This window comes from Macrobrachium rosenbergii, chromosome 50, assembly GCF_040412425.1.
Source record: "Macrobrachium rosenbergii isolate ZJJX-2024 chromosome 50, ASM4041242v1, whole genome shotgun sequence".
NCBI lineage: Eukaryota > Metazoa > Arthropoda > Malacostraca > Decapoda > Palaemonidae > Macrobrachium > Macrobrachium rosenbergii.
In genome coordinates, this window is record NC_089790.1 from 6184314 (window position 1) to 6202814 (window position 18501).

Here is an 18501-nt window from a genome sequence, read left to right on the forward strand (position 1 = left end):
AAAAGTCTTTCCACACCAGGTCCAACTTGCAAAGCGTTATCTGCCTAATAATCACTGAGTTTGAGCCGATCATACGCTGTTCTGAATCCTATTTCATTCCAGCCATTTTTTCATTTATACTTCTCGCCTTTTACATGATCCATCTTCCTCACCATTATAATTTAAATCAGGTTAATTGTGGTCATAATTACGGTAAGTAGATTTACCTGTTGCTTATGCCGGTTAGAGCCTCTTACTTTCTAGACAAAAGACGGATCCAACATTCTTAAATACTGCTAAGCTATGTTGCGGTGCGAAGGACACGGACTCTATGGTAAGCGTGATGTCTACAGTATTTTCGTTTTTTTTTTTAATTCAGAAGATCAAACGTGTATTTATCAGTAGGAAAATCATATATGGTAAGTGACCTCTCCATTATTGGGAGTTTGGTCAAACAAATCCCCTAAATAACCTGAAAGGAACCCACTAGTTCACATGGCATAACCTTCGATATATTATGGTAAAAAAACATCAGTACATTCAAATTATGAATTCATATTGATGTTCTGTTTTCGATTGTTTCCTGAATTATAACAAGCTATAATATTATATATATATATATATATATATATATATATATATATATATATATATATATATATATATGTAGTTGTAATAACCACAATATCCTGTAAACTTCTCGAATTCTGACGTCTGGGTAGGTTCGAATCTAACTCGGACATCAGAATTTCTTCATTTGGTCCTTCACTGGGATCTTAGGCTTTGTGGTGACAAGCATATCCAAAAAAACCTATGGAGAAACCAAGAAGTTAAGAGGGTACTGTGGTTACCACAATTATATACGTATCTGGTAAAAAAAAAAAAGTGACCAGTAAATTCTCTCTCTCTCTCTCTCTCTCTCTCTCTCTCTCTCTCTCTCTCTCTCTCTCTCTCTCTCTCTCTCTCTCTCTCTATATATATATATATATATATATATATATATATATATATATATATATATATATATATATATATATATATATACACACATATACGTAAATAAAGCAACGTGTTATGAAATAAAAGAAAGGAAAATGAAACAAATTTAGGGCTTTTTCAAGTAAAACTTGCTTGGAAAGTCTTGGGGTAAAAGCAAATGATCTTACCCTACTTTTCTTCACTTTTCTCGAGGCCGTATAGGCCCTGTGAACATCATTTGCTCAGTTTTATAGACTCATTTTTATAGATATCCTTTCTTCTATCGTCTAAAGTTTTGTTTAACTTCTTTATCTAGACTTGAATGTTTCACGATTACCATTTGCATAATATGTTCTTTCGTTGTACCCCAAGTTTCATCAGTTATTCAAGGTTTCCCTCTTATTAACTTAATATATATCCCGGTGTTATTTCCCCGCAAACAGATTATACATCCCTGATTATAATTCAACTCTCATTGATTTATGTACATCCTCAGACCTCAGATAAGACTTCCGAAACGGAAAATCTGTTTCGAAATCCAATTGCAGAAGCCTCTCCACGGTCATCTTCAACATCCTTTACTATATTTAACCTAGATACTCTGTCAACTTTTTTTTTTTAATACCAGCTTTAGTGTGACAATGAGAAGTTGGTGATCACTGCCGACATCTGCTCTCCCACGTCTCCCGACATTCCTCATCATTCTCTTTCTCTCTCGATCAGTGGCTATGTGCTGAGCTGTTTGGTTTCCATGGCCAAATGCAATTATGGATGTCCTTTCGTTGGAAAATAATACTTCCAGTTACTAGATTATTTACAGCATAACAAGAAATAAATCGCACCCAATTCACGTCTGCAATCTCTCTCTGGAGTTCCTTGGCTATTTTATCCTTCATAGCACGTTAAAAGAAGAAGAAGAAGACATTCATTGTTCCTACCAACTTTTGCATTTGTATCATCAACAACAACAATTCTCGCATCTCTTTCTGGTATTGAATTCAGCCGTTCTTTATCAAATTCATCTTTTGTTTCTTCGAAGAGTTCATTCCTTGATACGTGATACTCATATTGCACTGTTTTGATTCGAATCTTGCGAGCAGCAATCTACTGTTCTCTGTTCGCCTGTCAAGCCGTTCCTTGTCTGCATTTGATGCTAAGGTCATGCCACACACACACACACACACACACACACACATATATATATATATATATATATATATATATATATATATATATATATATATATATGTATGTATTTATAACAGAGATAAAATCACATATGTACACCTGTCTGTTTCTTTACATGCATAAAGTATGCACGACTATATATAGATAACTAATTTTATAAATACTTCAACACCCTAGAATATATGCTGAGTAATTCCCTAACAAAGGAACGAGTGGAATATAAAACGATACCTGTCTCTCAATATAACTGTCTAAATAAATCTTCCAAGAGTTTGGCAATAGGAAAGGGTACGCGATCGTCTCGGTCAATTCATTTGTGTAGGAAGCGTTGTTCGTCACTCTCGTTCTTACTTCACATAAAAATGAAAAAGAAGAGGTCTGTGTACTACGCTAGTATTGGGCGACCACTGGAGTGCGCCTAAGCAGCTTCCCCTGCACCGACAGTTACTTATACATTCCAACCCATTGTGTCATCTCGGAGTACTAGAGAGAGACGCGGTCATTGGCAGCAATAAAAACCTAGACTTGTAGCACAGCTTAGGCTCTTGTCTTACTCCAAATCAAGCGTTTGCATAGCAGGATTTAAATGGCATAGCTCAATGAGTATGTGGTCTTGTATTGATCTGTCGTTTCCTTAACGCGCTTGTGTGTGTGTTTGTGTGTTAGTGTGAGTGTGAGAGTGTGTGCGTTTGTAAAGCATATGAACAAGCAGGTAAACAAAAGACTTCAGGGTTCTTTCAGCTCTCGTTTGAATGTTACTTAATAGGCTACTGGTTGTTTGTGAAGTAACTGCACAATTATGAGGAATGTCTGATCGCTTTATCGTTTTGGTGGTTGCGTTATTGACACAAACAAACATCGGCTTTTCGCAATAAATTTTAGTTTTAAATATGCTTACTATGCTGGAAGACTGATTAAATAAGAAAATACAAGAAGGCTGGTGGAACAGTCTGAATTTGCTTGCAAGAGGAGAATGTTAACTGTAAGATTGAGTAAGCGTATAGTTATTAGGGTATATGGAGACGAGGAAGATGAAAAAATGAACGTTGATGATGAAGCTGGAAGAGTGGACACTTTTGATTTGTACAGGCATTTGGAATAAATGTAATCGATGATGGTAGAATGAGAGAAGTGACAAGGACCTGGAGTGTCTTCGAGACTATAAGGTGTGAATGCATGAAGTGTCTGTTAAGACAGCACTACTTTATGTATGATTAGTGCAAATAAAAGAAAAAAGGCTGAAGCTTTTTAGGCGAACTGCGCGTAGCACAGTACATGAGGCATCAGGAGAACAGAAAAGATAAGAGAGATAAGCAGAAAGTGCAGGTTTGATGGCGGGAAAAATGTAATCAGAAGGTAGGGCCTTGATATTCAGGAAGCGGGAGAGTGTTTGGAAAATAGAATTGAAAAGCACAGTATGTGAAGAGGGTTCATTGCGTTGCTGATGAGATTTTTTTTATGAAGCTGATAATGCCATAGGGGTTTCCTGCGCTGTGATTTTTCCACGATTCAGTAGCTAAGATATGGGTTTGCCAGCACCCACTTTTTTTATATAAGGTTATCCTCTGGATTCAGCTTCTGTTGGGGAAATGTAATGGAAAAATGAAAAAAGATTATATATATATATATATATATATATATATATATATATATATATATATATATATATATATATATATATATATATGTGTGTGTGTGTGTGTGCATTGTGTGTATGTGTTTAATTATCCACCAGAAGTATCTGGTTCTTCTACAAAACTTTATTGTGGTGTCATTTCGATCAATGTGGTGTAGAAATGGGTCAAAGTAGTGTAAAAAAAAATATATATATACGTTGCTGAATAACTATTAACATCAGCAATTTAAAAACAATCATTCTTACTGAAAGTTCATGAGGAATCTACAATTGATAAACCCATTACCAAACTATTAGGTAGACGTATAATTAAAATACAATAACATTCCATTTTAAAAATTGGCCATTTATAGATAGACGTTCGTTAAAATACAACAGCACTCCATTAAAAAATTGGCCATTTATAGATAGACGTGTAATTAAAATACAACACTCCATTAAAAAATTGGCCATTTATAGATAGTCTTGTAATTAAAACAACACTTCATTAAAAAATTGGCCATTTATAGGTAGACGTTAATTAAATTACAACTATTCATTAAAAAATTGACCATTTATAGGTAGACGTTAATTAAGTTACAACAACACTCTTTTCAAAAGCTGGCCAGTTATAGGTAGACGTGTCATTAAATACAATAACGTTCCATTTAAAAACTGACAGTTTATAGCCAGACGTGTATATTAAAATGCAACACTCCATTCAAAAACTGGCCATTTATAGGCAGACGTGCCATTCAAATACAATAACGTTCCATTTAAAAACTGACCATTTATAGGCAGACATATATAATTAAGATACAACAACGCTCCACTCAAAAACCGACCATTCATAGCCGGACGCATAAATTAAAACAAAACAACACCCCGTTTAAACAAAAAACAATAAAGAAAAAACTGACCACCCGTTTCCCAAACAAACGCTTCTCGGACGCGTCCGAACGGAGCTCGCGCGCTCGCCGGACGGACGGCTCGCGGAGGCGGAGGATCGGATCCCTTCGGGTGATGTGCATTCCACCGTGGATCCCGTTTCCCCTCCGGAGGTTTCGAACGTTGAAGGTTGTGTCGCGGAGTCTATTGTGAGAGTGTTCATCGATGGCAGTACTATTTATGTTTGGTCTAATGTAAGTGCATCGTCGTTCACGTCAGCCCTAGTGTCGCGGAAAGGTGATATGTGTTGTTTCGTGACGTGTAGATAAAGAGAGGGAGGTTCACGCGCTGAGAGCAAACCCGAGAGAACTGCCGATTTATATAGGTAGGAAAATGAAGCGCCCCTTCTCTCTCTCTCTTCTCTTCTCTCGACTCCTGTCGTAGTAGGCGATGATGTAGGCAGGAAAGGATTTCTCTCTCTCTCTCTCTCTCTCTCTCTCTCTCTCTCTCTCTCTCTCTCTCTCTCTCTCTCTCTCGCTAGGTGTTCGTTTGACTTGACAAATCCCGTCCTTTCGCACTCGCTTATATCGTCTCGTAAATATTCTTTACTCTCTCTCTCTCTCTCTCTCTCTCTCTCTCTCTCTCTCTCTCTCTCTCTCTCTCTCTCTCTCTCTCTCTCTCTGTGTTCGTTTGACAAATCCCGTCCTTTCTTACTCGCTTAAATCGTCTCGTAAATATCCATTACTCTCTCTCTCTCTCTCTCTCTCTCTCTCTCTCTCTCTCTCTCTCTCTCTCTCTCTCTCTCTCTCTCTCTCTCTCTCTCTCTCTCTCTCTCCATTCGCTATGCATGGCATTTCTCAAGTTTATTTAAGTGTCGCATTCCCTCAGGTGCAACCCTAGTGCAATCCGTCAACGTATCTTGGATTGCCCAGGTTAGGTTAGCCACGGCCCATACTAGTTGGTTCCCTGTCGTAGACCTGTTCATTAAACTCGTAGGCTTGTGATTTTTTGTCAAATTTTACTAGAAAACCATTATAAGTAACGTAGTATATATCCGTAGGCTGTGTAGTAAAGGAATTTGTAATTTATCGAAGACTTCAATTATCAGCGCAGGCTCGCTTAACCTAGGTCAGGCTAGGAAGGTGAATCGAATTCCTTATGTTAGGTTAACGTTAGGCTTGGAATGCAGTGCCACAAACGCATTATACGATGTCATGTAAGCCTACTTCACGTCATAGTCTTAACCTCTGGCCTGTAGCATTCTGTTCTGGCTAGCCGACACATGGTAGGCTAGCCAGTTTACAGTCCAGGATTTAAGAACTGTTTTCGTGGTAAACGGTTACTTGATCGTAGCAGGCACGTTCGTCTGACCAGACTGTGCGGATGTCAGGGTGCCATGTTGCGATACTACCCAATTCCATTAGTCTTTCATTCCTTGTACCCTAGGACTGTGTTGTGTTCCGTTTAGAAGCGTAGATGCCAAAGCCTATTTTGAGACGAGGAATAATGATTGTAAATGCTCAATTGTCCTGTTTATTGTGACCTGCATCGGTGTTTGTTAGAATAACAAGCTCTTTTTCGACATTTGTTAATTTTTACGTAATTTTTTTGCTTTTTGTCAACTTACCATCTATTCTGCGAAAGCATGCTTGGCAGTCAGTCTTGTTAGGTTCTGTTATAATGTTTGCCTATTTTGAATAATATAATACTGTAATCATACTGTAGTCTTTCATTAAAACTTTTATTTCAGAAGTTTTGTCATCTGATAATACTAGCTTTGCTAAATTCCCCCATTTTCCAAGGCTATTAGTGAAGAGTGTTGAGAAGGTAGAAGCAGAGTTTAGGTTACCGCTTATGAGTGTCGCATACTAGCATGTGTAAGTTCAGAAGACAGACTAAACGAATAGACGATGAGTTGTGTTCTGACAATTTTATCATTAGCATGGATCATAAAGGATGTATATTAAGTGTGGTTATGTCTCACCTGTGTATTAACTTCAGTGATACATTTCAAGATTAATTTTACTTGGCATATCTCAGAAATGAAATTGTCATGTGGATGGGTGTAAGGGAAGCATTGTATATAAATGAGGACTGTTTAGAGAAAAGTAATACTGTACTGTGTACAGATAAGTAAAAGATTGTTCCTCATATGTAGAATGCATGTTCTGGTACTTTGGGAAATTTTGAAATGTTGATTAGTGTTTTATAATAGCAACTTTTTCCTTAAAGATTTCTTGCATGCATGTAATATTCATTGCAGTACTTTGGTAATTTGTGGTATTGAATGGGGCCTGTAACTGAAAGGCTCTTACTTTGGAAAGCTAGTAACTAGTTGTAATCCTTATTGATGTTATCTGAGAATAGGCTAATTGATAATGTTTCGTAAGATAAGATAAACTATTGTTAATATCTGGGTACTCTTACACCTATAACATCTCCGTGGACTTTGAACTAAACCATATCAGAGCGGTGTTTTTGACCCTTATGGAATGGTCGTTATGAGTAATAGATATTGGGAAGGGGTGTCAGTTTCTTTATTTTGGACACTTTATTTATGTGATATTACTCCATTCATGATATTGCACATTGAAATATTGAATACAAAAAATGAAAATCACATTGTAGATACTGTACAGTAAAGCCATTGGAATGAATGACTGTCAGGGCAGTGTGCACCATGCTGACCTGTTTTGAAGCAGCAATTGGTGGAAGGAGGATTCCTCTTCAGTGTAAGACCCAGCAGCTAGGTCCCAGTAAAGGCTTGTAAGATTTGGTTAGACACTGCTAAAAAAAAAAGTTGGAAGATCCAATTTAGGAGGCCTGGGTGACCAGGAACCTTCTTGAAATCCTGAATAAGCCTTTTTAGGTCCCCCTGAAGAATTGACATTTTTAGTTCATAAAATTCAGACTAAGGTGAGGAATGTGTTATCATAGCTTTATGATTATAAGGAGGTTTTGTTTTAGTGCCTAGCAAAATAACTGTTAACCTATCACGCTTCATGTATTAACTTATTTAGCACCTTTACTAGCAAATAGGCATTTAATTGTGGCTATTTTGTGATTAATGCGTAATGCTTTAACACAGATGGACAGGAGCTTCTAATAGACAGTGCCAGACCTTTATGGCTAGCTCAATAAGACCTTTATTTACTTTGAAGTGCATCTAAGGGTCTTTTTCCTCTCCACTCTTAACCTGTGAAACATGATGACTTGCTGGTTTGCATTGGGCCTTTTACAATATAAAGGCAGTCTCTAGTTATCGGCAATCTGGTTTTAGGGTGCTTGTCTAGTGACGACAATAACTGGATTTTCGGCGCCGTTACCTACCCAACAGAGGCGCCAATCCCCAGTTGTCGGCGCTGATATTCGTCGATTTCTGGTTATCAGCGATTTTCTGTCTCCAGAAATGTTCCTGTTTTCAGATGCATCATGGGAGGGGTGGGCCACACACCTGAGTAGAGAGTTCATTTCAGGTATGTGGCTGAAGGCTGCACCTCGTCTGCATACAGTATTAACATCCTGCAGGCCCAGGCAGTGTTGCTATCATTGCAAGCATCAGAAGATTGGGTGAAAGGTCACTTAGTGATGTTAATGAGTGAAACATGATCATTGTGGCCTATCTCAAGAAACGTAAGGGACGGTGTCTTGGACTATGTGTAAGTTGGTGGTGCAGATACACAAGGGGGCAGTTTGCCAAGCTGTTGCTTTGATTGCAAGATACATTCTGGGCAACAGATTGTTACTGCAGATCAACTTAGTTATTAGATTGGTTGTGAGTGACTACACAGTTGAGTAGCCGAGAAGTTGTTAGAGGTATAGGAGTATCTTATGCTCGTTCTGTTTGCGACCAGGTCGAACAATTAACTTCAGTTTTATGTTCTCTAGTTCCAGATCCCAAGAAGGTGATAGAAGATTATCCAGCATCTCTTGTGAAAGAGAGGCTCTTCTCACAGGGCTGTAAGGGAGATGTCAAGATACCTTAGACATTCTGCAGTGAACATGTACCAGGGAAAGTAGGCCATCCTCTGTACCAGGGAAAGTAGCCCATCTTCTGTGATTGGTGTCTTAGAAGGAATATCTCTCCTCTCAGAGCATTTGTGTAGTGGATCACAAACTTTATCCTCCTTCGCTGAGAAAAGTGCCTTTCATTCTCCGCTGTGAGAGGCTGCCGCCCAGCGGTATTGTAGGTTTTCAACTTAGGGCCTAAGCCTCTCCACTTTGGCGGGGTTATCTGTGCTAATGAGATGTTTCGAATAGTCATATCCTCTTTGGGAACTCTGGCCCCCTGAGTGGGATGTACCCCTGGTCCTTTTGAGTTTTACTAGGGCACCTTTTGAGCCATTGGACTGTTTTTCTCTTAGCTTTGACTTTGGTGGAAAAGGTGAACTCCACAGCTGTCTTAGGTTGTTCGGCATTCAAAAGGGTGGGAATCTAACTGTCCTCTTCATTCCTGGGTTTCTGTCTTGATCCCTTCCCTCCAAGACTTTGTAGGTGGAAAACCAGATGAGATGTTACCTTGCCTAGTTCATGCTGTTCTTGTGTTGAAAAGAACACACTCCTAGAGGATTGTCAAGAAACGCCTTTCTGGCTTCGTGAAGTTATCAGATGAGCCTGTACCTCCTCTGGAGGAGATTGACCTCCCTGTCCATATGAAGGTTCACGAAGTTGGGTATGGGTCCGAAAGTAGCTTTCTGGAAGAAGTTTTTGGTTCTTCAGACAATGAGGGCAAGGGTCGTGCATAGTCAGACTTCCTTTACCTCATTCTATGTGAGGGATATTGTCCACAAGTCCCTAGACACCTCCTTGAGACCTCTGGTGGCTGCCCAACAGGTTTTGTAGGTACCCAGGCTCCAGTTTGTACAAGAGCAGTATCTTATCCAGTGTACCTAAAGCCTAGTGTATCTGGAATGACTGGGTTCCATTCCACCCTTATTCCAATTTTTTTAGGGAACCATCTAGATTGGAGTACTGGCTGGAGTCAGACAAGATACTGGTGCGTAATCTTCGGGTAGCCTTCCAGGGCCATGATGACTGAGAAGGTTTTCCCTCTTCCCTTCTCTTGTTAAGAGGGGGAGGGGGTACATGGCATGGTTTAATCCTGAACCCATTTCTTGGCAATAGTTAGAACTAAACTGCTTTCTGACATGAAGTCTCTTCGGGGGGATATCACGGTTCGCCAAAATTGTCCCTTACATGGGTACCCCGTTTTTTTCGTTTTGTGGGTAGTTGGGCCTAGGGTTCTACTACTCTGGCCAACCATTTTGCCTGACTGCTAGAAGGTTCCAGGGATCATGATGTCCCCTGCTTGCAAGGCAACTGGGAGTATGGGAAAGCCCAATATGTTATGGAACAGCTTATTAGCAGTGCTAACTGGATTAACCCCTCATGGGTTAGGTAGCTTTCGAAAATATTAGATCATACAAGCTTCCAAAAATATCTACAGTACTTAGTAAACTTTACTAAATACTAACCAAAATGAAATACAGAGAACAGATCCACGTACGGATGAGAAATTAGAGATAGGCCCGATTACTAACACCCATGAATACTAAAGAAGCTGATGCTGTATGAGTACTGGAGAAAGCATTAATGTCATTGAAGTGAAATGGTGAGTGGAATGATAAAACTAAATGTAAAATGACATATTGTGGAATTGCAATTTGACTGAAATGAATCCAAAAAGCAGTGGAAACAAAACTTGGAGACCTGGCTAATGTATGAACAAGCCTCCAGACCACAAAAAAAAGTGTTGTTAGTGATGATGGATGCTTAACCACACATACTTTTTCAGTGACTGGGAGTGTGGACATTCAAAGGCCACTAATTTGGGCTATGTGAGTGGTGTGGTTAGGTGAAATCAATTCTATTTACTGTTCTTGAATTTAGAAATAGAAAGGTTTTAGATATAGAATATTTAAAAGATTAGTTTGATAGCAGTTGAATGAAATAAGAGGCAAAATATGTTTTGATGTATGCAGGATTGTGGTTTGTAATCTTCATTCCCTGGTAATTATTGAATTCTACTACAGTATGTAATGAATCTTTATGCAAACTTTACAAATCTTTTGATAACTCCTTGTTGACACACAGAAAATTTAATTAAGTAACACAATACATTATGCAGCGAAATGCTAGGATAAAACCCATAGGTGTTACCACTTTCATACTAAAGGTTATTTGTTGCATCACTTTGGCCCTAGGTGTATTGCTTTTAACATTTTGCTTTTAAGCTGTTCATTTTAACATTTTTCGTACTTAGCTGGTCCAGCCTCTGTAACTTAACCTTGCCCCAGTAACACCTCTCATGTAAGAACAAATCCCTATGGTGAACTGTATGAATCTAGAAGTGTAACTTAGTGGTCTCATTAAAGTGATTTACAATAGTAAAGAGCAAGGGTAAATAAATCCATGTTTTACCTCTCATACTGTTACTCATGATTCCTAACCAAAATAGGTGTGCCATGCTTTGTGAATCGTCAAGATACTGTAAGTACAAACTTTAATGGTAAGCATAATTTTTTTTTTTTTTTTTTTACACAGATGAAGTGATCTTACCATGGGAGCATTCTTAGATAAGCCGAAAACAGAGAAACATAATGAACATGGAAAGGGAAATGGTCTGCAGTATGGACTGTCCAGCATGCAGGGATGGCGCATTGAAATGGAAGATGCACATGCTGCTGTAGCAAATTTGCCTGGAGAACTAAAGGTACTACTAAGAATGATTAAGTTGGCAGAAGCATTTTTTTTTTATTGTTCGTTGGTCAGGAAACTACTGTGCATAAACAGTACTACCACGAGCACTCTCATTACATAGATGGCCCTTAAGCTGTTTCATCATTGATTGTGGTAATAAAGTTCAGTTTGTGTTGTTTTATCATTGATTGTGGTAATAAAGAATAGTTACACCAGTTCAGTATGCGTAAGATCTTAACTTTTACTTGACTTTTCAACCAAGATTGAAAAATGTAGGTAGTCATTCAGATGAGAAAGTTACATAAAAATATGATACTGCCCTAAATGCAAAACACGTTACTGCATGCAAATTTTTATCCGATTTCCAGGATTGGGCATTTTTTGCTGTGTTTGATGGGCATGCAGGTGCTAGAGTTTCATCGCACTGCTCAGAACACCTATTGCAGTCCATAACATCTGGTGAAGAATTCCAGGTAGGTTCTCATCTTTTTTGTTTAAGAGACCTTCTTGAAATGAAAGGGACTGGAGTTTTTTTACGTTAATATTTTGTCATTTTTTAATGTCTGATCTGATCTGTATCTTCTTGCAGCCATCGCACATAGCAAAATTAGCAAATGAAAGCGAAGACAAAACAATTGACAGTATAAAGAAGGGCATCCATGCGGGCTTCCTCAGGTTAGATGAGTCCATGCGACAGATGCCAGAGGTGAGGTATTTGCTGATATTGTGAATGTTTGTACATTAATAGGAACTTCAGATACAGTACTGTACTTACTTTTGTGCAAAGTCTGCTGAGAAATGTTGCTGGTTCTTAGTCATAGAAACATGGAAACCAGAAGACAGTAAAACAGTGGGGCACAAGCTCAAAAATTAACAATAAACTGCCTTCAAAAAGACTGAATGTTATTGGGAACAAAATTGGAGGGAGGGAGAGAATGTCTTAAGAGATTATGAATTCAGTTTAAAGTGTTATAAGTTGTTACTTATGCAGATGACAACTCATAACAATAAACAAAAAGTTTTTGAAGTAGGTGGTTTGCCATCATTTTGGTATATCCATGTGTCTTGACTTATGCCAGTTGTGTCACTTGTGTTGTGGTTGCACTTGCTGTCTAATCATTACTGTATTAGTGTCAGTAAAAAGTTTTGTTTCCATTATTTTTCACTTTGTAATTTATGCAGCTGAAAAAATGAACCAGTTGTAAGCTTTTCCTTAGAAACTCTACCGGAAATCAGTTATCTATCTTTGTAAATGGGCCTGTATGTCATTCATTTGTGTGTTTAAGGTATAGTTTTATGTGGTTTTGACCACAATCTAATTTTGGAAATCATTGTTCTTATATGCATACCAAAAACTTCAAATTATGTGGCAGATGTTCAGCCTGGAGTAATCAAAAGTTTATGAATTGGGATGTAGCAACACTTTGAGAGAAAGAAGTTTCCGTAAGGTTACTTCTGCTTACTAATTTCAGAACTAGGTTACAGTACCCAGAATCTAAACGGGTCTAGTAACTTGTTGATTTTCAAAAATGTTTCTAATTCAGGTGTATATTCTAGTAAATTGGGATCTGCCTATTTTGTTATGATAGCAAAGTAACCAATAGAGGTGGGAACATGAAGTGTTTTGGGGAGACTTTACATCATAAGAGCTTGAAGTTTTGTGTTGGAGACTGCCTTGAAATGAATTCTAAAATGAACATTTTATTGCTTTAATATGGTCGCATAGAATGGACATGCTTTGGATTTTGAAAAGTATTTAGAGGAAGTAAGAGACTCAGCACTAGGTCATGAAGTCTATTCCTACCAAGCATGCTGGCAGTTCGAGAGCTGTTTACCCATTTTAAATATCCATGTGGTCAGCATTTGTAAGAAGCATTTCTCATGTATAGGAATAAAAGCGTGCTTATGTCTTGTATTGATATTTTGTACTTTATGCTTGGTCAGTTACTCATATTGATAAATTCGTCATGTGAAGGTAGCGGTAAAATGTTTGTATGATTTCAGGTTGCCAGCGGTGAGGATAAGAGTGGAACCACCGCCATTTGTGCCTTTATATCACCAACACACATATTTGTAGCCAACTGTGGTGATTCAAGAGGGGTTTTATATCGAAAAACAGGTATTGGTGTTAGTACACAAGACCATAAACCTGTAAATCCGACAGAAAAGGAGAGAATCCAAAATGCTGGAGGATCTGTTATGATACAAAGAGTTAATGGATCCCTTGCAGTCTCAAGAGCACTTGGAGATTATGAGTACAAAGTAAGTCGCTAGAGTATATGCCATTCAATGTTTAGTAGTGGTTGTATTTTTCTAACTTGTAGAGGCATTGTAGCAAGTTATCTCTTCAAAAGGGAGTGGTAATTTATTTCATCTAAACCCAGCTAAATCAAAAAAGTAAATTTGAGTAAAATTGAGAATTATCATTGCAGGTAATGTTAAAATTTGTCTGTAAGGAAAATTATCAAGAGTAGTATCAAAAGCTATGTTTGGAGGTCTTCCTTTTTCTTATTACATTACATACGCCAGCTATAGGAAGTTATTACTGAGAACAAGTGCTTCCCTACTGAGCATGTCCCCTTGCCTTCCTTCCAGTCACCACAAATTTTACTTGCTTTGTTTGCAGTCCTCCCTTCTGCAGTCCACTCTTCTGCTTTTATAAATTTCCTAGGCTTTTTCCTGAGAGTATGTTAACACAGGGTAACACCACATATCTACTTTTGCTAAACTCTGAGCTTGCACTGAATGGTTGACTTACATTAAGAAAAAAACCATTCTTTTGATTCCTGTATGGCAAATATAAAAGTGACATAATTAACAAAAAGGGAGAATTATAAGCACTTTTAAGATATCCCAGGTATGGCATAGGTTTTGCTGGGGCTTTTGTGCAAGTTACTGGACTCAACATTCAACTGGTCCATGAGAAGTGTAGAAAAGGGTTAAAAGGTTATTTAGTTTTTGTCCAAGAAATTTGCTTACATATCGATAGGCTTGTGATTGTTGTCTGTCTATATTTCTGTGTTGTCTTGTGGAACAGGACCATTGCATAGATTTATTACTGAATGTTTGATATTTTTCCAATTGTAATCATAGAATGTTGAAGGCAAAGGACCCTGTGAGCAGCTGGTATCTCCTGAACCTGAAATTTACGTCGAACGTCGCCAGAGTGATGATGAGTTTCTGGTGCTGGCATGTGATGGAGTCTGGGATGTCATGACCAATGAGGACTTGTGCGCTTTTGTCCGCTCACGTCTCCTGATCACAGACGACCTAGAAGCAATTACAAACCAGATTGTCGATACTTGTCTTTACAAGGTAAGGAGATATACAATGCATAAGTTTTCAGATATAGTACATAATAGGGAGATTCTTAATAAGAGCAAATTGATTAGTTTGTTAAAAGGCAAGTTTTTTCATAATCATTTGTTTTACTGAAGCCTAAACCACCTTATGACTAATTGTTTATATGATGGTGTCTGCCATTTTCCTCAAGGCCAAAGTGAGTATGCAGAGTGCACAATATACTTGCACACTTTCGACAGATCTTTTGGACAAGTAACATTGATATGCCAATGGGAACATGATATTTAGTTGATGTTTTCATTTAATTCTCTCTCTCTCTCTCTCTCTCTCTCTCTCTCTCTCTCTCTCTCTCTCTCTCTCTCTCTCTCTCTCTCTCTCTCATGAATGATATAGGTGTTAATTGTTTATTTTTCATATCTTAATCTCTGAAGAATGATCTTTAAGTATGATTTGAGAGCTCACGAAGTGCTTGATTTTTCTGTTTTTTCAGCTCAAGTTCAAGTGGTCATCCTGCTATACATATCTTATACATACAACAGTAGAATACTTCTGGCAGAGTTTAAATAAAAACTGCAATATGAGTATTATAGTGTGCTGTACACCAACAAATGAAATCTCCAAAGAAATAAAAGATGAATTTTATATCGAAGTATAGTATGTTACAGATGAAATACCAGAAGAAAATATGAGAATTTTTGTTGGTGATATGAATGATAAAGTAGATATGAATAACAGGGGTATGGAGGTTTTAGTGGGCAAGAGTAATGTGAGAGAGACAGCAGACAAATGGGGTGCAATTTATTAGATTTTATGCTGCAAGTAATTTGTTGATTGGTGATATTTTTTTTTCTCCCAGTTAAAAGAAATCCAGGTGGTAGTTATTGAAATCAAATAGACCAAAAGTCATTAACCGGCAGAGAAAAAGAAGCTTCATGAGGATGATCATTGCAAGGTACTTGCATTTGAATATCGAAATGAACTTGCAGCATTAGAATCCATATCGAGGAGGAGCAGACAATGTGACCGGTTTAAGATCAAGAATTTATATTAATATATTGGAATAGAAGTACTTGGAAATGGGTTAACAAGACGGAGACCTTGAATACTGCAGGAATTGTGAGATATAAAGAATCGACAAAAGCAAGAGGTATACATATAGACAGATGTCAGGGAGGAGATGCTAAAAGCACTCAAGTGTAGTTAGTGAATTAGATGAAAATCAAGATGAGATGACTGATAATATTTGGACAAACTTACTGGTGGTGTTAACAAAGTCTGATTTTTTGGGATTGGTAATGGTGTTAGGGAAGCCCACAGAGTTATTAACAAGCTATCCAAGGGTGAAAAGAGAAAAGTAAAATGTCGGTTAAAATGAGGGATGGGTCAGTAATAACAACAGAAGAAAGACTATGCTGGGTGAAACGTTGTTTTGAGGTCATGAGTAAGATGTGTGATGGATAATTTGATTGATATACCAGAAGTTGATGACTGACCTGAATGTGCTAATGAACAAATTCACAGTTTTTGAAGTGGAATCAGTATGAAAATATTGAGTAGATGGGAAACACAAGGTTACGTTGGAATCAAAGTGCAATTTATTTTACCTAGATTTGATTCATTTATCCACTGGTTTCAGGGTAGCCGAGATAACATAAGCCTAGTGCTGATTACTCTACCGGGGGCCACAAAGGTATCCGAAGAAGCTATAAAGAAGGAAAAGGAGTTGGAAGAACTCTTAGAGAAGAAAGTGACAGGTAAGTTGTTTGTTTATACAATGGAAACTTTACGTAGTAAAGTAAGGTAACCATTATTATTTATTTAGATGATGTATATGTGATGTGCAATGAAAACAGGTTTTAAGATTATTTATATTTCAAATGCTTGAGTGGGAATTGGACTTCAGTGCTTTAATCTATATAAGTTGAGAATTCTTTTTATGACATGCATGGGGTCAGTTTTAAAGATTTTGGCATATGTTTACAGGAAAGCCCAATTATTACAGCATCAGTGAGGATTTTGACTTGCTGTAAAAAAAGAGAACTGCTGTACTCTTCACAAGAAGTATAAAAAGAGAATCTCCAGTATATATTGCCATATCTTGTATACAAGACTTCTTTTTAGTGCCATATCTAATAACATTAGACACAAAGAAACTAGGAAAAAATCATTAAGAAAGGAAAAATTAATTAAACCCTTTTGAAATCCATCTTTAAACAACGAGCAGTCAAAGAGAGTTATCTTATGCTTTTACTGCTTTTCTCTTTTCTCCCTCTTCCTGCACCAAGTTCCCACCTAATTACTGTCTTGTACAGTATACTTAGATTACTCCATGTCAACAAAATGAACACCTTCATTGCCAAAGACAATATAAATCAAATCCCATCCAAATTCACCTATAAATAACAAAAGTTCTAGATCATTTGTCAAAATAATGCAGTATGTGACAGCAATATTGATTAGATAAAACATGCCTGTGAGATAATTTCTACATTTTCAGACAGCATAACTCTGCCTGTCACCTCAGTGTCTGCTACTGCCAGTCATATACAGTATTGTAAAGAAGCACAATTTGTATTTTCATTTTAGATTTTTTGCTATTTTCTTAAATGAATATTCTTTTAGGAAGGCATTGCAAGCTGTTGAATATATTAATGAATACATCAGTATACACAGGTATGATACGATTATCACAAGGACCGTATGCACTGTATTTGAGGGTTTGTGAAGGGCTGTTGAATGGAATCATTGAACACAAGCATTCTTATTTCTCAGTTTATTACTTAAATTTTAATATAAAGCTTGTTAAAGATTTATTACAGTAGTAATGTTTACAGGGATATTTTCATTCACTGGTATGGTACACACAATTTACAAAGTCCCTACTATGTTCAAAATGTGTCCAAAGCTACTTGAACTCAGGCAATCATATATCACTTGCAGCAGCTGAAACTGTGATTATTGCAAGCATACTAATATTTTACTAATGGATATTAACTACTAAAACTTGGAGTTGGTTAACAATACTTCAGAGAAAAGATTCTCAGCGTGTATTAATTTACTTGTTAGTTTTAGGGAGCACTTGGAAATTGGAGGAAAAATGGTACAGTATTGTAGTTTAACTCACTGGGGCTTAAACTAGGGTATGATAGTATTTTGTATAGTTATTGGAAGAAAAGACTTACCAGTTATACTGACAAGTATTCTAATATTGGTATACCTTACTATATTGTTTAATTTATTTATTTTTTTTGGCAGAATTATGCAAAACTGAAGGCAAAATAGCTATACCTCAGATAATGCAAGCACTCGCTAGTGAAGAAATTCCTGGCCTTCCTCCTGGTGGAGGTCTAGCTTCCAAGTAAGTAGTTCTAGTAATGTAGAATATTTTTCCTTCACAGTAACTCTTAGCAGACTCAGACAGTGTGTGTAATGATTGTTAAATCTTATGAACAGAATTGGAGCCTATAAAAAGTTTACATATTACTGTATATACTGAAAAAGTTTTGGAGGTTTGCATATGATTTACTATATAGTGTGTGTAATTGGAGACCTTGCAGTTTCTCAAGACTTACTGTTTTTGAACACTGCAAAAGCTCTTCCCATCAAGCAGCTCTTACTTGAGCACAGATTAAAAATAAATTAATGGCAGGGAAAAAGACTGCCAAAAGAAATGTTAAGTCATTGTGAATGTCAAATCCAGAGCCCCTTGAACCCGTACGTGCCAAAGAATCTTTTTCAGTTAAAGGAATATTAGTATTTTGTTGAAGTATTAGAAATAATTAAACGTTTTTAGTTGATTTTTAAGCAAGCGAGTACTGACATCAGTTATCCAGTCTGACAAGAACAGAGCA

At 37.3% G+C, this 18501-nt stretch overlaps 1 protein-coding gene across 6 annotated transcripts in view; it reads left to right on the plus strand.

Annotated features, from left to right (window-relative positions):
- Positions 1 to 4602: 4602 nt before the first annotated feature.
- The window catches only part of alph (alphabet), a 44074-nt gene continuing 30175 nt past the window's right edge, over positions 4603 to 18501 (plus strand). Inside the window, exons 1-9 of one of the 6 annotated variants that reach the window (XR_010851253.1) lie at positions 4764 to 4902; positions 11192 to 11360; positions 11716 to 11820; positions 11937 to 12053; positions 13352 to 13609; positions 14441 to 15484; positions 15522 to 15912; positions 16050 to 16404; positions 17906 to 18008. Coding sequence is in view for 5 of the 6 variants with exons in the window: in XM_067093532.1 (XP_066949633.1) it covers positions 11208 to 11360; positions 11716 to 11820; positions 11937 to 12053; positions 13352 to 13609; positions 14441 to 14662; positions 16287 to 16404; positions 17906 to 18008 (1076 nt within the window). In the remaining variant the exon portion in view is untranslated. Of the gene's footprint in view, positions 5034 to 5207; positions 5581 to 11191; positions 11361 to 11715; positions 11821 to 11936; positions 12054 to 13351; positions 13610 to 14440; positions 15485 to 15521; positions 15913 to 16049; positions 16405 to 17905; positions 18009 to 18501 lie in introns of those variants that run through there. The other 5 variants (XM_067093532.1, XM_067093530.1, XM_067093529.1 and 2 more) reach the window with 5 other exon arrangements.